The following is a 19438-nucleotide window of genomic DNA, read 5'->3' as shown; positions in this document are numbered from 1 at the left end:
ATATGCTATCAATTTGCTTAAAATATTTTATAATAGTCACTAAAATTTAAGTCAATTGCATATTATTATAGTTATATAAGTGATGACAAACTCAAAAAAACACTTTAGAAGCAAAGTATAGCAAAAGTTATCGCCAAAAGTCGAGTTTTATATTCCATTGTGATGCAAGCGAACTGCCATATTTTTCAGCTCAAACCGACAGGACCGTCTATAGACGGTCTTCAGTATTTTGCACCTGACAGTAGTTTCAACCAACGGAAAATTATGAAATTTGAAACCTAAGCTTATTTAACCTATATCTACTTATAAATTAAATATCAACTTGATGGAATGTCTATTTCGATATTGCCTGTTAGAGGGTTAAGTTGGTTTTGTATAAATTGACCAAATTTGGTTCCATATATCATATAATTGCCATAGGAACAATTGGTCGAAAATCAACTGTTATAAAAGAGTACCTGGGCTCAGGGTATCCTACTGTCGAGCGTGCGAGCAGGGGGCGGAGCATCCTTGTTTTATGTTCATTTAATTTATAAAAACTCAATCAAAATAACATATTCAAGACTCCGAATAATTTTAAATTGATTCAAAAATTAGGTGGCATCTCGCTTGCTCGGGACAGATTTGTGCGTTAAAAGTGAATGAATTGTAGAATTAAAAATCTTTAATCAAAACCTTTGTAATATTGAAATGTGTTGATACACATAGTTATGAAATTGAATGACCTTTTCAAAACAGTAACACTTTTTATGCATAACATGCTTTATAAAAGTGAACTTGATCAAATTCTCCTGCCAAAATGATAAAGATCTAAAAAACATCTTTTAAAGTTGATTTTTGGTTGGATATCGGTTGGTTTCGATTTCTGTGGCACCCCTGATTGTGTTCGTTGGAATGTATGAAACAGGGAGAAGGTATATATATTCTTGATCAGCATCAACAGCCAAGTCGATATGGCCAAGTGTGTCAGTCCGTCTGTCTGTCTGTCCGTCCGTATGAACAAAAGGATCTCAGAGACCATAAGAGGAAGAGTAACCAAATTTAAATCGTATATTTATACCCTGAAGTTCTCAAGGTGTCGATTGGCCATGCTTGACCTACTGACTCCGCTTCTCCCAACAAGGGTACTTACTTGACTGACCCTGTGGTTAGCGAACGCCGAACCATCGAGTGAAAAAAATGCTCTAGCACCTCATTAGCTTTTGTTAAATCGCGAACAGGGCATAGATGACCGTAAAACATAATTTCGATTATGCTTTCTGCCGCTGTTTGTTTATGAATTTACAAAAACAATCATGATGCTAGTACCGTTTGTTTTCGTTTTGTTTGCTGTTCTTTCGCAATGATCGAAGGCTGCTGCGTTTGTCGGTTGATCAATATTGTGAGAGAATTGCAGTTGTGATGAGTGCAGCAGACATCAAAAGCAAATATTAAATGAAGTTATAGTTAAATAATCAAAATCAAAGTGACTTTTTCCTAAAATAAATTAACAACAAAGTTACGACAATAATATGTCAGTCTAATAGCCTATTTCCACGACAGCACATTTGGCTTATTTGACGCCACTTTAATCATTTGGCCCAAATGTGGACTTCATTTCAGTACAAAATCCGTATGATCATTTTAGCTCATTCATAATGAATGAGCCGATTTTTTATCATTCGACCCGGTGAATTTCAGTATTTTTTTTATCGAACACGCGATGTTTATCCATAAACTCGTAAAAAAAAAATGCAATTATCACCTTAACCAGCTGTTTTCATCAATAAAATCGGTAGGCATAAAATTGTCGCCAATTATAATATCATAATAAATAATCAAATGTTGTTATTGTCTGCTTTTCATAATTTGTGCACAGAAGCCGAACAGCTGATTTGCTTTGAGTGTCTTAACAGTTTCACATTTGGTCGTGGAAAGCCAAATATGAGGCACATTCAAATGTGAGCAAATGTGGCAAATGTGAGTGGTCGTGGAAATAGCCTATAATTAACAGGAAAATATGTACAGTGAAAGGCATATTAGAAGACCCAAACATCAACAAAAAAAAAATAAATAGACAAGTAAAATTGTGTCGTGGCAAAGAAAATGCGCTTGAAAGTAAACAAGGAAACAATGACAGTTAAATCGAAATGAAAGTGGTCGACAGCAACAAAACAACCATGAATTAGAAGCTGGAAAACATCGATCATCGTTGGCGATGTTTTGAAGCATCGATGTTGGCCAACATCGATGTTACCGATGTTTTAAACCAGCGGTGGGCAAGGAATTTGCAATCGTGAGCACTACTACAACATCTACAACAAACACAACTTCTGAAATCATAAATTAAAGCGAAATGAACACATTTATGACTCTGTGCGTCGCGACGAAACATCTGTGTGGTTGTTGTTGGTTTTGACAAACCAAAACAATTATACACTAAAAGAAGTTCTAATTAATTTTATTTGCAAGTCGAACGCTTATTATGTGGTAAAAATCATAACGCATCAAAACCAACTTTACTTTTTCGCACAGTGTACAAGACGCTGCTGAAGTCATAAATCATAGCAAAATGAACACTTTTATGACGGTACGCGTCGAAGCCGAAACTCGAGTATTTGCTTTGTGTTTGTTGTTTAGTTTTATTGGGGGTCATAAATGATTTGCGCGCGGCGTCAAAAGTTGTTGTTGTATTGTCAAAAATCTCGAGCAAGCCAATTTATCGGTTTGAGTTTTGTGAGTAGCGCGAGCAAGGGCTTGCCCACCGCTGTTTTAAACCGAAAGCGATACATCGAAGTTTTTCACATAAAATTAAATAAATTTAAAACAAAATAAAAAGTTTTTATTTTTCATTCATTAATAAAACGTGGTACGTACACTTTTGTCTTCTTTTCTGAGTATGCTTTTATAGAAGGTAAGAAATGTACATATAGCAACATCGATGTTGAGCAAGAGCATCGATGCTAACACGGAAGTGAACATCGGGGTTGAAAATTGTACATCGATGTTAGATATTTTTTCGATACATCGACGATACATCGATGTATTGTCAAGACTCTACCATGAAATATAATAATAAGATATATATTTTAAATATTTTAAACAGTTTATAGTTTTATTTATTTTAATTATGGGTCACTGAAGACAGAAAAGCCACAAAAAACCAAAAAAAGTAACTTTGGTTTTGTTTATTTATTTATAACTTCACTTAATATTTGCTTTTGACGTCTGCTGTACTGCACTCACAACTGCAATTCTCTCATAAAATTGATCAACCGACAGACGCAGCAACCTTCGATCACTGCAAAAGAACAGCAAACGAAACGAAAACAAACGGTACTAGCATCATAATTGTTTTTGTAAATTCATAAACAAACAGCGACAGAAAGCATAATCGATATTATGTTTTACGGTCATCCATGCACCATTCGCAATTTAACAAAAGCAAATGTAATGCTAGAGCATATTTATTTGCTTGGTGGTTCGGCGTTCGCTTACCATAGGGTCAGTCAAGTAAGTACGCATGTAGGGAGAAGCGGAGTCGGTAGTTCAAGCATGGCCAATCGGCACCTCCAGAACTTCAGGGTAGTAATTAGATAATATTACTACTATATTACTACTACTTATCCCACTGAATCGCGCCAATATCGGACAAGTAGAAAGGCAGATATGGCGATTTAGTGTTTTCAAAGTAATACAAGTAATTTCTTTAAAGTATTGAAATAAGTAACGGTTGTCCTATTGTCGGGATCTCGACTATAGCCTATCCCTTTTGTTTTTATTATGAAAATTGAACCCGAAAGCTCTTATAAGATCACCGTTGATAATAATCGGGGTCTGCAACGGTACCTTTGCTTGTAATTCACATTTTGGTGACAAACTAGACCGCTTTAATTTTTTTTTAATTCATAGCCTCTATCTTATTGTCTCTTATGGGTATACCTGGGTGTATAGGAAACGGATGCACGACGTTGTTCGGTTAAATTGGGTACTAAATGCTTAACACCCGCCTCTCCACTATCTACGGTTTTCTGATGTCGGATGCCCAGATTACGTTGCATGCGATGGGCTACCTCACAGCTTTCCGGACAAGTGCTAAAAGAGGCAATCCATTAATAATTATTTTAAATAAAGTTTGCATTTTTACCTAATCAAAGGCTTCAGACCATCACTGGCGTTGGCTTTATCCGGCTTTGGAGTTGCAAGCCAACTTGTAGTAGAATCAGAATCAATTGTAGACGTGGTCAGTTTAACATTTTCTACAGCTGTTGGATCAATTGTCGACAACTCATCCCAAGGGCAGACACCACTGTCTGGAGCTAATAAGTTCTCCAAGGTAGACTCTAGCTGACCGAACTTTGTGTTAGGTGTTACTCTGTGAATTAAATAGAGAAGGTTACACTTTTCAAAGTGGCATTGAGTGTGATTATGTAAAAAAATTTATCTAGTATCAAGTCTATTTATTTGATCCTAATATAATGAAACAAACAAGACATAATATCTGCTCTCTTATGCACGATGGCGCTCAGAGGCGATATACGATTCTGTCGAGCGACAAACAAAAATAGAAATAGCTTCTCCTATTTGTATTTATTGCATGTTTTAATAATTTTCGGTAGAATATAAATACCATCATATTACTATATTTCATTTATGGCAGTCACTTAACCCTTTCAGCGTTGCAGATGGAATATGAGCAATTTTTTAAAACGCGGATTACATTGCCAGCACATTCAGATTTAGTCATAGAATTTTTCGCTTACGAAGGGAAGTTGCTCGGAATCCTCAGGCTAATGAACGAATATCGACTGATTCAAAAGCAATTTATGAGCAATGATATATGGAGAAGGATTTTATTCTGTAACAAATTCATTTTAAAACAGTACAAAATTTATAACTTAATTCTTACCGCAGTGACTGCTTCCCATCCCTCGAACCAAACAACAAATCACTCAAAATTCCAATACAATTCCTTAAATATATTAAATATAAATAAGTGTGACCAAAACAGCTGGGAATGCAAAATTCCAAAATGCATATTCCAATACTTAACATAAACTAGAATACTACATTACTAATCGAAACTAATTTGTTCCGCGACATCCCCTTCCCCGTGAAACAGCTGCTTCATTCACATCAAAAATTGCCAATTTGGAGACGGGACGCATTATGACTCGGGCTCGGTCACCATCAGTAACGCGCACACTAGCACGTCGGGGTATTCCGTCGACTCCAGCGTAGACCTCTTCCACGATGCCCTTCGCCACTCCCTGCGTGGCATGGCTGGATCGCAGATGAATACAACATCTCCCGTGTGCATTGCATCGGTGCTCCGGCACCACTTTTCACGACACACGAGTGTAGGCAAATACTCGAGCACCCATTCCTTCCAGAACCGATCTCTCATCCTGAATCTTCTCCAGCTCGAAAACATCCACGAGACTTTTTGCCTCTCGGTCAGCTCCAACGAAGTTCTTTCCATTGTCGCGCCGTAGTTTAAGCACTGGTCCTCAACGGCATGGAAAGTTCCTCATGGCAGTGATGCACGAGTCAGTGGACAAATCGTTGGCCAGCTCCAGATGAATCGCTCTTGTGGTCAGGCACGTAAACAAGGCGACCCACCGCTTCTCCTTGCAGCGTCCAGCCGTTACAAGCAGTGGGCCGAAATAATCCAATCCGGTATATTTAAATGGCCTTCCATTGGCTTCAAGGCGGTCCTCCGGCAAGGGACCCATCATAGGTATCGCTGGCTGCGCCCGTTGTAGCTTGCATTTAGCGCATGCGAAGGCAATCCGTTGCAATAAGCGCCGCAGATTCGTCACCCAGAGCTTGGTCCGAATCTTGCTTATTGTAGCATCCAGATTCTGATGCTTCATCTTCACATGATAGTGCTTCATTATAAGCTCCGAGAATGGATGCCGGTGTGACAGTATGATCGGTCGTCTTTTGCTGTATGGCTTGCAAAGAGCTGCGTCTACTCTGCCATAAGCACGCAAGATTCCATATTCATCCAAATAGGGTGCCTATACTCGTATGTCGCTTCCTCCAGCGACTATCTTCTTGTGATACGAAGCCCGCATCTCGTCTGGGAATGCCTCGCATTGTGACCATCGTATCAACAAGTACTCCGCGTCCTCATTTCAGCTTCTCCCACTGTCCACGGCATCTCCGAATGAATCTCTGTACCCAGGCAGTGGTTCTCAGCAAACGGTTGTAGCTCGAAAATCTCTGAAATGATAAATGAAACGCAGGCCTGTTCAGCCATCGGGATCCTTGGCTTAGATCCACCTTGGATTGCGGCCGCGTTGTCAGCGGTTGGCACCCATTGCCACTGTGCATTTCCGCCAAACGATTGCCAACAAACTGTTTGTATCGGCGATGCGTGCTACTAATCCAGTGCAGCACTGTTTTTGAGTCTGTCCAGAGCACGATATTGCATCCACGAATATGTGTAGTTGCGTATCTCCAATTACTCCTGGGCCGAAGTAGTAGCGTGGACATCGAAATTTCTCCACGTTGGCTATCTCCTGGCGCCACTTCTCAAAGGTATCGCTGATTTCATCCAGTAGTGGTTCGTCCCACTTAACTTCTCGTCGCCAAATCTCTCTCAGCAGCAATTAGGCGGTAATCAAAAGACAGCAAAGAAATCCCAACGGATCAAATGTTGACATTAGGAACTCCCTCTTGGTAGGGATTCGTTTGCCACTCAGCACCTTGATCGGGACTTTATGAAACTTCACATTGAATTTGAAGTCATCCGTGTCTGGCTGCCAGTACATTCCCAATATCTTTTCCTCAGCGTCGCTCCATCTGACGTCCTTAGCTGCCCCATGTTGGCCATAGGCGTCGATCACAAGTGGCGAGCTGGAAGCAAATCGGCACAAATCGAATCCAGCCTTAGCGTGAATTGCTCTCACCAGTGTTGATACAGCGATGGCGTCCAGTTCTGTCGCTAAGCTATCCATATAATCGTCTACGTAGTGGTAATCCGTAATAGCTTTGACTGCTCGTGTATCCGTGTGTTGATGCTCCAGTGCATTGATGGCTTTCACGTAATGCGCCGCACTTGGTGAGCAAGCTGCGCGAAACGTCATTACAACCATTTCTTAGACACTTGGATTCCTGGTTTGTTGAGATTCACTACTTCAAAATGGGGCAAGTACCAAACTTTTTCGCTATTTCCCAAATCGACTTCAAGGCTTTCCAAGCGTCGAGCGTATCCTTTAGTCAGGTAGTCGTTCATAATTCGGTTATAGGCTTCTACGAATTGTGCACATCTCCATATTGATAAGCCTCTTGTGTGCCATCTCAAAGCTTCTTAGCAGCACAATGTTATCATTTTTCCATAGCAGTCCGGTCTGATAGCGTTGCCCCACTGTCACCGTGGTGTCTTCGAGCATCTTTTGAGCCCTAACGTCGGCGCTGGCTGCTACCGGCGGCGCAAGCTTCACTCCAAAGTTCTCGATCTCGAAGAAGTCGCTTACCACATTATGTACAGCATCGTCCTTAGACACTGCTAAATGGCATGACATCGGTGACGGCATCGGCAAACTCAAGTTTTGAACCGAATTCACATTCTTCAAATCGTAGCGTTTGCCAACTCCACAAATTTGTAAGCTTACAATAGTGGTAGGCTCTCTGGCAGATTTTCCACCAAACCAATTGATGTTCAATTGTCGTCGTTGACCCTTCAGGTTCAGTTCATGTCTCAGCTCGTCGTCAATCATGGACACGGACGATCCTTCATCGAAGAGTGTGTACGTGTCCAGTCGCTTATTTACTGCTCCGTACCATGTGACAGGCAATATGCGAAACAGCAGCCATTTTTCATTCGGGTCGACACAACTCAAGTTCCTTTCCGGTACCGCTTGGATTGCCCTTGTTGGCGTCCTCCGGCCCGTATTTCCATTCAGTTCCGGTGGCGGCGGTGTTCTAAGATCTCTAACTGTTCCATCCACTGGCTGTGGTGAGAGAAACAAAGCTGGTGCTCATTCACAAACCTTATCCTCGTTGATGGTGAAGCTCGGTTGAAATTCTTAAAATTTTTTACTCATTTACATTTTTTACAATGTAAATTCCAATTTCCATTCCACTTTCCTGCCCGTTGGCAGTTTGGTGACCAGTTCCTCAATTAGGGTAGGGTTTCCCAAATGCTGCTCTTTATTAAGGATTAACTGAAGAAAGGCTGCGAGATTACTCACACGTGTAGCGAACGGAACGATTTTCATCAACTGGTGCTCCTGAATCTGTTGCACCTCGCATACGCTTTGAAGTAGGCTACGTATGAGTTGCTCCGGGCGTCCATACCGGAAGCGTAGTTGCTCGAGCACAGCGTTCACGTTGCTTGGGTGGATAAGCAGTGACTTGACAGTGTCGCGCCTTCAGCAATCGCAAATTGTTTTCCAAATCCGTGCAGACATATGTTGCACTTGTTTCCGTGTATGCGTTGAAGAATATGGGCCAATCCTCAGGCTGACCTCCAAACTCGGGAAGATCTGGTCGTTTGCGTGTCGTCCTCGTGGTCGACGTCGTAGATCCACATATTACAGTTAATGGTGATGGCACCATATTGGCATCCCCTGGAGTCAAGTGCGCTGACGCCCATCCAATAGTTGTATGCTCCAATCCATATGGATCATAGTCACATAACAGTTGGATGCTGGCGGCAATAATCCGTTTAAGTGTGTGGACGACGCGCCAAAATATGGCGGCAAAGTTCCACTCAAAGATGTCTGCCCAATTCCGATGCTTCGCAGCGGCAAGTTTCCACTCAAAGGCAACTGTATATTTTCACTCAATGCTGGCGCCATAATGAACGCACTTTGCACTCAAAGATGTCGTCATGATGCACGCACTTTAAAATTGTGTATTTAAACTCAATGATGGCACCAGCGTGCTAGCAGCGCTGTTCACTCCAACGTTGCTGCGTCCAACGGGATCACTTGCCTGATTGCACGCTGTAGCTCCTTTTCCAAGATGGCGATTCTTTGCATCAGTCGCGCAACTTGGGTATCACTTGTGTCAATTTTTTATAGCTTTTCTGCTGGGTTAGGCGGACTTCCGTTGCATCACCGCACTTGCGGTGGAACTTTTAGCGGCGGTTTGCACAGTAGACCCTCCAGATGTTGGGCGGGGTGTGTGCTGCTGCTGCTCATTTGACGTTCATTTGCTCATTTTGAATATTTTTACTTTGCTGAGAAGTCACTGATTTGCATTAACTACCCTCTAGTACGGTTAGTAGCAGTCGAAAAATGTTGCTGGTGATTTCACTATAGAGAATTAAGCAATGAATTTACCAACGATAGGTAATGCAAATTTGTAACGAAAGTAATGCAGAGTCAATTCGGTTGCAAAGAATTCGTTTCTTTGAATTTTGTTTTCCTTTTTATTTTCTGCTTCGTCTTTTTCATTAAATTTAACAAAGAGATGCAATTACCAGACACCAGGTAGTCGAGTGATAATTTTTAATTAAAATCGGTGCTAGAAGCTTAAAAATGTTATAAATCAATTGTTCGGAGCAGCAATTGATCCAAGCAATAACAATAGGCAACAGCCAAAAAATTAAATACACGAAACCCACTTTTTGGGATAAATATTGGGGCCCCATATAACATTTTTTTGGTTGTATTGTGAGATTTTTTTTTTTGAATTTTCTTAAAATGTTGCTTTTTGTGTACCTTTTTTTAGAAATGCGTCCGCGTTTTCACGAACTTTCTTTGGTACGACTGTCGGATCAGATCGAGCTATATACCGATAGAAAGGTTTATCCTAGCTTACAAAAAGGCATACTAAAACTAAGATAATGGGGTGTAAATGGGAGGGGCAAAATTTAAATGATTACAGCTAATGGGGGGGTTGGGGCTTTTTGGTTAAAATTTTAAAATTTTTTATCAAAAATACACGTTGATTGATACCTCGATCACCCAAATTCGACAACTAGCTCAAAAAATAATAAATTTAAATTTACATATTTTACTATCTGTCTGCATTAATGATAAAGTTACAATGTCAAAAGCAAAAGACATTGCAAAAATTTCAAATAAATACTTAAGCAATCTCGCCTACCACTGGCTCGGTTCGCTCGCGGTGTGGTGCGGCTACAGTCGAACACGCTCGACGGTAGAATACCCTGAGCCCAGGTACTCTTTTATAAAAGTTGATTTTCGACCAATTGTTTCTACACTCAGAAGAAAATCAAGATTTTCGTACTTAAACAGGCCATTTTCAAGTACAAACGATCTCAAAAGCTGTCTAAGTTCCGAATTTCTTAAGTTTAGATCAAAAATCTTATTTCAAGTTCAGTTCTCGCAAGTACGGAATTCTTAAAACGAGATTTTTCGGGGATACTTTAAGTACGTTTTGGGTTTTATTCAAGTCTGAAAAAAGATAAAACAAACTACTTTAAGTACACAAAAAACTTGAGCTAAGCCCAATATGTACTTGTTTATAGTAAAAAACATTGTCATAATTAATTAATTTTAATCTTAAAACATACACTAGAATGTGTACAAAAATTAAGCAAAATACCAAAATTAAATACCATTGCATAATGGTTTCATTCTTAATTCAAGAGTTTTAGTACACAGCAATCTTAAAATTTTAAGAACGAAACGTTATAAATTCAAGTACGGTCGTACCTAATTTTTGGATGGCATATTTTTCTGAGAGTATGGCAATTACATGATATATGGAACCAAATTTGGTCAGTTTGTACAAACCCAACTTAAAAGCATATTCTAACAGTTTACTTAAGAAATATCAAAAAACAAAAAGTTTTTTTCAACTAAAAGTTTATTTTTGCCCAATCGGTCCTATGACAGCTATATGATATAGTGGACCGATTTGAACCAAACTTGGTCAGGATGTATAATACCAGCCCAGATGCATATTCTATCATTTTAGTTCTGATATCTCAACAAGTAAAAAACTTTTTCATTCAAAACTTAATTTTCGATGTATCGTTCCAATGGCAGCAATATGATATAGTGGTCCAATCCAAAAATAAAAACAAACTTGATCTGCCTATGGTATTCAGGAACCTAAATACCAAGTTTGAAGTCTCTAGCTCTAATGTTTTCTGAGATCGATGAGCTCAAGCAGACGGACGGACGGACAGACAGACGGACATGGCTCAGTCTACTCGACTGTTGACCCTGATCAGGAATATATACAGGGTTGCCCATATTCGACGGACCCATCTAGCAACTCCATAACTTTTGACAGAGATGTCAGATCGCTTAATGACATACCGCGTTTGAAGCGTCAGTCCAAGCAGATTTTTACCATGGAACAATACACGCCACGCGAGCGCTCTGAAATAGCTGAAATTTACATTCAACAGAACAAGTCAATTGTGAAAACTCAATGTGCTTTTAAAAAATTAAAAAATGTGAAAACTGCGCCTTCTAAGAACACCATTAAGCGTTTATACGAAAAATTTTCGACTGGTGAGGCTCTTTCTAATCCGAAGAGGCCAAATAAAAGTCGACCAAGGCGATCGGCCGAGAATATCGCTGCCGTACGAGCCAGTGCTGAGAGGTCCCCAAGAACATCCCAAAAACGCCGTTCTCAGCAGTTGGGCATGGCTCGGTCCACTTTAAAACGGATTATTCGCGTTGATTTGCATTTGTTCCCGTACAAAATTCAATTGACGCAAAGATTGTTGCCTGCGGACAAGCCTCGTCGATTGGAATGGGCCCAAAGAGTCATCGAAATGGCCGAAGATGACGAGCAATTTTGGAACAAAATTATCATGTCCGATGAAGCCCATTTCACATTGAATGGGACCGTAAATAAGCAAAATTGCCGTATTTACGCCACTGAAAATCCTCAGGAGATTGAAGAAGTGCCTCTTCATGACGAAAAAGTCACAGTTTGGTGCGGCGTTAGTGCGAAAACGGTCATTGGGCCGTTTTTCTTCCAAAATGAAAATGGCCATGCTGTTACCGTTGTAGCATATCTACCCTGCCATTTGCATAAATCAAAGGGTATAACAGTCCCTCAATACATTGTGACACTTTGTCACAACATATATATAAATATACAAATGCACAAAGACCGCTTAGCATAACATAGACATTCCAGCGCATAAGCAATACGATCCCTCGCTTATATACAAGCCGATCGCAGCGTGTGGGAATGCTGAGCTTGCACTTTGCAGCTCAAGTGGTCAAGGCATATATAACATATGCATGCCTTCTGCATACATATGTATATGCCTTCTAACTTACATAGATATAAGTATGGCATGTTTTCGGGTTAGCCAAGCCCAACATTAATTTATAAGATTATTCTGAATAAAGTAACATAAAGGAGCAGACGCTCCAAAGCAAATCGTTCGAAACTATTATCATATTTTCATATTACATGGCGACCGTGAACATGGTCTAAACTAACCTGCAGTGATATATTTAACTGATGTCTTGTGCAGTGACAAGTGCACAAGTTTAAAGTGTCAAAACAAAATAAAATAAATTTAATAAATACTATGATCCTGTGCAAGGACCAGCACCGGTCCCGCTTGAGCCCATAGGCCCAGGACATCAGCAGCCGATAAACAACAAGTGCGAAGGGCATACCGCCCTTTGCGCAATCGAGGGAGCATCAGTGTCCCAAGCCGGTGACGCCCAGTTGATGCGTCATAGGAGAATAAGTCTCTCCATATGCATTAAACCAGCAAAGGCATTGCAGCATCTAAAAAATTAATGGCAGAGGAGCCCAACTTCGAGACAGCTGTTCCTATTGAACAAAGGGATTTGCCGACGTTGCAAGAGGCCTTGCAGGCAAATCCAGCCGATGGACCACGCCCACTCACAATAGCTGAGTACCGGACACGGCAGGAGAAACAATCTACAGAAAAACAGAAGACAAAACATGGAGGACAAGTACGAAAGCTACTTCAATAGAAGCGCCTGCAACAAGATTTGCTGGCGGCAACGACGACATCAGAAGACCGGCAGCGCTACATAGAGCGCATAAACGAACTGAAAGCTGAATTGAAACTTCGCAACCGAGCGAAGCCACGCAAGGGGGCCGCAAATATGCGTAAGCCTTTACTTGCCATAGATTTAATTCCTAAATGCGAATTGAAGCACGTCAGTGCAAGTCGCAAAACACTAAAACCTGTTAGGCTTTTTACTAACATATGTGGTTGGAGAATTTTTTTTTATAAATATGAAATGTAATTTGAATTGTGAGCCAACCACATAAACTAAATAACTAACTTTTCCACGTCTCTGGCGCTGAGTATTTATACTCAGCTGCGTTTAGAATCTTTGTGTAATTGATAAATCTTGCAATAAGTTCATTGCATAAAAATATCACTCCAATTTTTATTTTCAATTTTCAAATGGAAGAATATACTTTCCTTTCTTGATAAAATCCCATATAAGATTAAATGAAAAACTAAACCAAGATTTTGGAAATAAAATTCATTATTTATTCATAAACGTTAGATCAAAAAAAAATACTTATCATTGAATATATAAAAAAAAAATTTTGTTTTCAAATATTAAAAAAAAAAATATATCAAATATTAATCAAACAAAATGGGCGGCCAAAAGTCTAAAGTGGCTGATAGCCCAGCAAACGTTATTAATAACGTAGAAGTTGTTGATCACACTTCCCAAATAGATTCGCTCTACTATATTATGATTATTTTAACAACCATTTCTGCGATAAATCTCGCACTCAAAATTTATCTTTTGCATAAAAGATCATTAAAGAAGCAATACTTAAGCCGAGGTAATGATCTTGATAAAATATAGTAAATAAAAAAAAAATTTTTTTTTTCTAATTGATAAGAAAAAAAAAAAAAAAAATAAATATGAAAAAAGATATAAAAGTATTTCTCTTAGTAGTATTAACAGCGGGTATAACCCTATTTTTATTACTGGAAGATTTAATTGCCAAAGTTAAAAAAATTCTTGCTGACTTGAAATCTATCGAGTGGCAACGATACTGATTAAAAATAGGAATCCGAAAGGCGGCTATTAACTTACATACACGTGTGTATATAAAAGTTATTTAAATGGCCATACCCCATGGAGTGGAATGAGCTCTGTACAAAAGTCAAAGAACTTAGAGACGAGTTTGATAAATCATACAAATGTCTCACTCAAAATAGACAGACTCAACAAAGCCCCGTAAATAAACACGCTACAAATTTAGTTAGCATTTATAATGAAATACGGGTGCTTTACTATGAACGCTCTGAAAGAATATCAGACCTACATTGGACTCAAGCTTCAGACGTTATCAATCGTCTAAGAGACAACCTTATTACTAGAAAAACAAAGCATGCGATATATATTCACGTGCCTACAGTAATAAACAGTCCAGTAACGCTAGTAGTGACTGATAACGGTGGAAACAAACCGATAAGTCCTAGAGCGAAATCCCCAAACACAGGGTATCTCAGCATAGTTGCGGAGGAAGATTCCAAAGGGGAATTGACTCAAAACAATAACCCGTCAACAAGAGTAGCAAACAATACGCAATCCAATATAAGTAACAATAAAGAAACAAACATGGCTCAAACACAAGTACAGTTCTTAAAAACAGCGTCATCTCTGATACCAGATTTCGATGGCAAAGCTAAAAATTTAAGAAGCTTTCTAGACGCGTTGCAATTAGTGAACTCAATCAAAGAGACACACGAGACAACGGCAGTCCAATCCTTTAAAAAAAAACTAAAAGGCCATGCGAGAAATCTAATAAGTAACGAGCAGACAATTGCTGCTATCATTACGCAACTGTCAAATGCAGTAAAAGGAGAATCAGTAGAAGTTGTATCTGCCAAGCTACTTAATCTGCAACAGAACAACAAAACGGCTAACCAATACACCCAAGAGGTGGAAAAACTGGCAAAGGCCCTTGAAGGAGCCTATGTCACAATGACACAAAATTGTTCAATTGATAAGGTAAAACTTATCATGCAAGCAGGCACATTCACAAATATGAATGACGCCGTTTCCAAATTTGTTAATAGTTGCACGGAGATAACAGGTCAAAGTAACACTTTCCTGTATTATCGACGAGGTGCATATAATAACAATAGAGGAGGCTGAGGTTATAATCGTGGCAGAAATTTCAACCACAACAATTACAACCGAGGCGGTAACAACAATAGTTACAATAACCGTGGAGGAAGACGAGGCCAATATCAAGAAAGAGGCCGAGGTAACTCCAATCGAGGCAATAATAGTAACAATGTGAGGGTGACGCAAAACGCGTCGGAAAACTCCCAAAACCCTTTAGGAAACAACCCGTAAATGCAAAAGTTCATTCCATCAACTACAGTCTTAATATATTTGTCACTTTTTATAATCACTCACCTAAAAATAAACTCACATTCCTAATCGATACTGGTGCAGATATCTCACTTCTAAAAATAAATTCAGATAATTTCAAAATTCAAGAAAACAAAATTATAAACATCCAAGGCATAGGCCAGGGTGTAATAAAATCTCAAGGAACAATTTCAATAGAACTTCAATCAACAAAATATATTATTCCACACGAATTTCATTTAGTAAACTCAGATTTTTAAATACCATGTGATGGAATAATAGGCATTGATTTTATTAAAAAATTCAATTGTCGAATAGACTTCAATCCAAGTGAAGACTGGTTTATAATTAGACCTCAAAATTTAAATTATCCTATTTATGTTCCGATAACATATAGTGCTGGCAACAATACAGTTCTTCTGCCAGCCAGATCCCAAGTTATACGAAAAATAGACATTAATACAGTAAATGATTATATATTTGTTCCTAATCAAGAAATACATATTGGAATTTATGTTGCAAATACTATAGCAGCATCCAAACATGTATATATTCGCGTTCTAAACACAACCAATTCTGACCAATTGGTCAAAGTAAACAAAATCCAATTTGAAAATTTGACAGATTACGACATTCATAACACTAATCCAGAAAATAGAAGCGAACAAGTACTTTCAAAATTAAAGAAAAATTTTCCAGAACAATTCAGAAATAAATTAACAGAATTATGCACCAAGTATAGTGATTTGTTCGGACTGGATACCGAACCAATAGAGACAAATAATTTTTACAAGCAAACATTAAGACTTAAAGATGATGAACCCATTTATATCAAAAACTACAGAAGCCCGCATAGCCAAGTTGAGGAAATCCAAAAACAAGTAGGGAAATTAATAGATGACAAAATCGTAGAACCGTCTGTATCCGAGTACAACAGCCCACTCTTGTTAGTTCCGAAAAAATCATTACCAAATTTGGAAGAAAAGAAATGGCGATTAGTAATAGACTATCGCCAAATCAATAAAAAACTACTTTCTGATAAAAGACCAACTGGGTAGAGCTAAATACTTTTCATGCCTTGACTTAATGTCAGGTTTCCACCAAATTCAACTTGAAGAAAGTTCAAGAAATATAACATCTTTTTCAACGAGCAATGGCTCATATCGCTTCACGCGGTTACCATTTGGTCTTAAAATAGCACCAAATTCATTTCAGAGAATGATGACTATAGCATTCTCGGGTTTAGAACCCTCTCAGGCATTCCTTTATATGGATGACTTAATGGTGATAGGATGTTCCGAAAAACACATGATTAAAAACTTAACTGATGTTTTTAATGTATGTAGAAAATAAATATAATCTAAGGTTGCATCCAGAAAAATGTTCATTTTTCATGCATGAAGTGACTTTCTTGGGTCACAAATGCACTGACAAAGGAGTATTGCCAGATGACAAGAAATTTGACATCATAAAAAATTATCCTGTCCCTCATGATGCGGACAGCGCAAGACGATTTGTAGCATTCTGCAATTATTATCGTCGATTTATAAAGAACTTCGCCGATTATTCACGGCACATAACTAGATTATGTAAAAAGAATGTTTTTTTTGAATGGTCAAGTGACTGCCAACAAGCATTCCAATACCTAAAAAAAAAACTTATGCACCCCACATATTTACAATATCCTGATTTTCGCAAAGAATTTTGCATTATAACAGATGCTAGTAAACAAGCTTGCGGAGCGGGTCTAACTCAGAACCGTGACGGAATTCAGCTCCCAATAGCTTATGCATCTCGTTCATTTACAAAAGGGGAAGGCAATAAGAGCACAACAGAACAAGAGTTAGCAGCAATTCATTGGGCAATTACCCATTTCAGACCATATATTTATGGCAAACACTTCACTGTTAAAACGGATCACAGACCATTAACATATCTTTTTTCTATGACTAATCCCAGTTCAAAATTAACTCGCATGCGGCTAGAGCTTGAAGAATATGACTTCACAGTAGAATACCTAAAGGGAAAAGATAATTTTGTAGCAGACGCACTTTCGCGTATTAATATAAAAGAACTAAAAGATATGCAACATAAAGTCCTGAAAGTCACTACCAGGCAACAGTATAGACAGAAAAAATCCTGCGCAGGAAAAGATCAAGAAGATTTGCCGATGCAATCTCTTGACAACGCTTCTAAGCCCAACGTATATGAAGTCATTTGTAATGACGAAGTACGAAAAGTAGTGGCCTTGCTAATAAAAAATCAGATATGTTTTTTGAAACATGGAAGAAAAATTGTAGCAAGAATTGATGTTAGCGATCTGTACACCAATAAAAATCTTGACTTAGGTCAGTTCTTCCAAAGGCTTGAAATGCAAGCCGGTATACTTAAGATCAGCCAACTCAAAGTGGCACCGAGCGAAAAGATCTTTGAATTAATTTCAATTGAATCTTTCAAAAATATGGGCAATAAAATGTTGAATATATTAAGAGTAGCGCTACTCAAGCCGGTGACCCTAATAAAAAATGAAAAAGATCAAGAAGCGATACTGTATAAATTTCATGACGATCCAATTCAAGGAGGTCATAATGGCATTACTAGAACGCTAGCTAAAATAAAACGACATTACTGTTGGAAAAACATGACTCGTCATGTCAAAGAGTACGTACGTAAATGTCAAAAATGCCAAAAATCAAAAACAACAACTCATATAAAGACCCCAATGACTTTAACTGAAACACCAATTACAGCTTTTGATAGAGTGATAGTAGATACTATAGGTCCACTACCACGCTCAGAGAATGGCAATGAATATGCAGTTACGCTAATATGCGATTTAACTAAGTATTTAGTAACTATTCCAATTCCAAAAAAAAGTGCAACAACTGTTGCCAAAGCTATATTTGAAAACTTTATTCTAAAGTACGGTCCAATGAAGACGTTCATTACGGACATGGGAACAGAATATAAGAACTCAGTAATAAATGACTTGTGCAAATATTTAAAGATAGACAATATAACGTCTACTGCACATCATCACCAAACTTTAGGTACAATAGAACGAAGTCATAGAACATTCAATGAATACGTTCGTTCATACATATCTGAAGACAAAACCGATTGGGATATTTGGATACAATATTTCACATATTGTTTCAATACAACACCCTCCGTAACACATGACTATTGTCCATACGAACTAGTATTTGGAAGATTTCCAAGACAGTTCATAGATTTTAATAAAACGACTAGAATAGATCAATTACATAATGTAGATGATTACGCTAAAGAAATTAAGTTTAGACTAGAAATAGCGTATAAAAGAGCAAGAATATCACTAGAAAATAGTAAAACTAGAAATAAAAAACATTATGACAATAAAACACTAGATGTTAACATAGAAGTGGGAAATAAAGTTCTGTTAAAAAATGAAGCAGGACACAAGTTAGATTCTACATATATAGGACCATTTGAGGTCATAGATATAGATAATAAAGATAATATTACAATTAGAGATAGCAAGAATAAGAAACAAAAAGTACATAAGGATAGGTTAAAAATATATATTCAATGAAACGTTTCATAAAAAAAAAAACAGGTCTGATCAACCTAATTAAATTTTAAAAAAAATTGAGTAAGATAAAATATATAATGAAAAACAAATGGGAATAAAATAAAGAAAATTTAAATTCTTCTAGGAAAGTCAAATAAAAATTTAAAGTTGAATGGAGTTAAAGTAAATCAAATATATATAAAAAAAAAACAAAGATTTTTTTTATCAATAAACACAAATATTTAAAAAAAAAAAAGAGATAAAAACATTTTTAATAGATATATTTATAATAAGATAAATTAATTTCTAAAAAAAAAAAAAATTAATTAAATAACACTAACACTAAATGACTACATGTATTACGTCATTTCTTTAAAAAGGGAGGTGTAGCATATCTACCCTGCCATTTGCATAAATCAAAGGGTATGACAGTCCCTCAATACATTGTGACACTTTGTCACAACATATATATAAATATACAAATGCACAAAGACCGCTTAGCATAACATAGACATTCCAGCGCATAAGCAATACGATCCTCGCTTATATACAAACCGATCGCAGCGTGTGGGAATGCTGAGCTTACACTTGCAGCTCAAGTGGTCAAGGCATATAT

At 37.9% G+C, this 19438-nt stretch overlaps 1 protein-coding gene across 2 annotated transcripts in view; it reads right to left on the bottom strand.

The window, feature by feature from the left end:
- The window catches only part of LOC117782127, a 151340-nt gene that overhangs the window by 19271 nt on the left and 112631 nt on the right, over window positions 1-19438 (bottom strand). For both annotated transcript variants that reach the window (XM_034619102.1, XM_034619110.1), the window contains exons 6-7: window positions 4127-4354; window positions 3922-4074 (exon numbers count right to left, since the gene is read on the bottom strand). In XM_034619102.1, the coding sequence (XP_034474993.1) occupies window positions 3922-4074; window positions 4127-4354 (381 nt within the window). The remainder of the gene's footprint in view (window positions 1-3921; window positions 4075-4126; window positions 4355-19438) is intronic.

Source organism: Drosophila innubila, chromosome X (assembly GCF_004354385.1).
Source record: "Drosophila innubila isolate TH190305 chromosome X, UK_Dinn_1.0, whole genome shotgun sequence".
NCBI classification, from domain to species: domain Eukaryota; kingdom Metazoa; phylum Arthropoda; class Insecta; order Diptera; family Drosophilidae; genus Drosophila; species Drosophila innubila.
The sequence above is the reverse complement of the archived record's forward strand: the minus strand, read 5'-3'. Positions and strand labels throughout refer to the sequence as shown.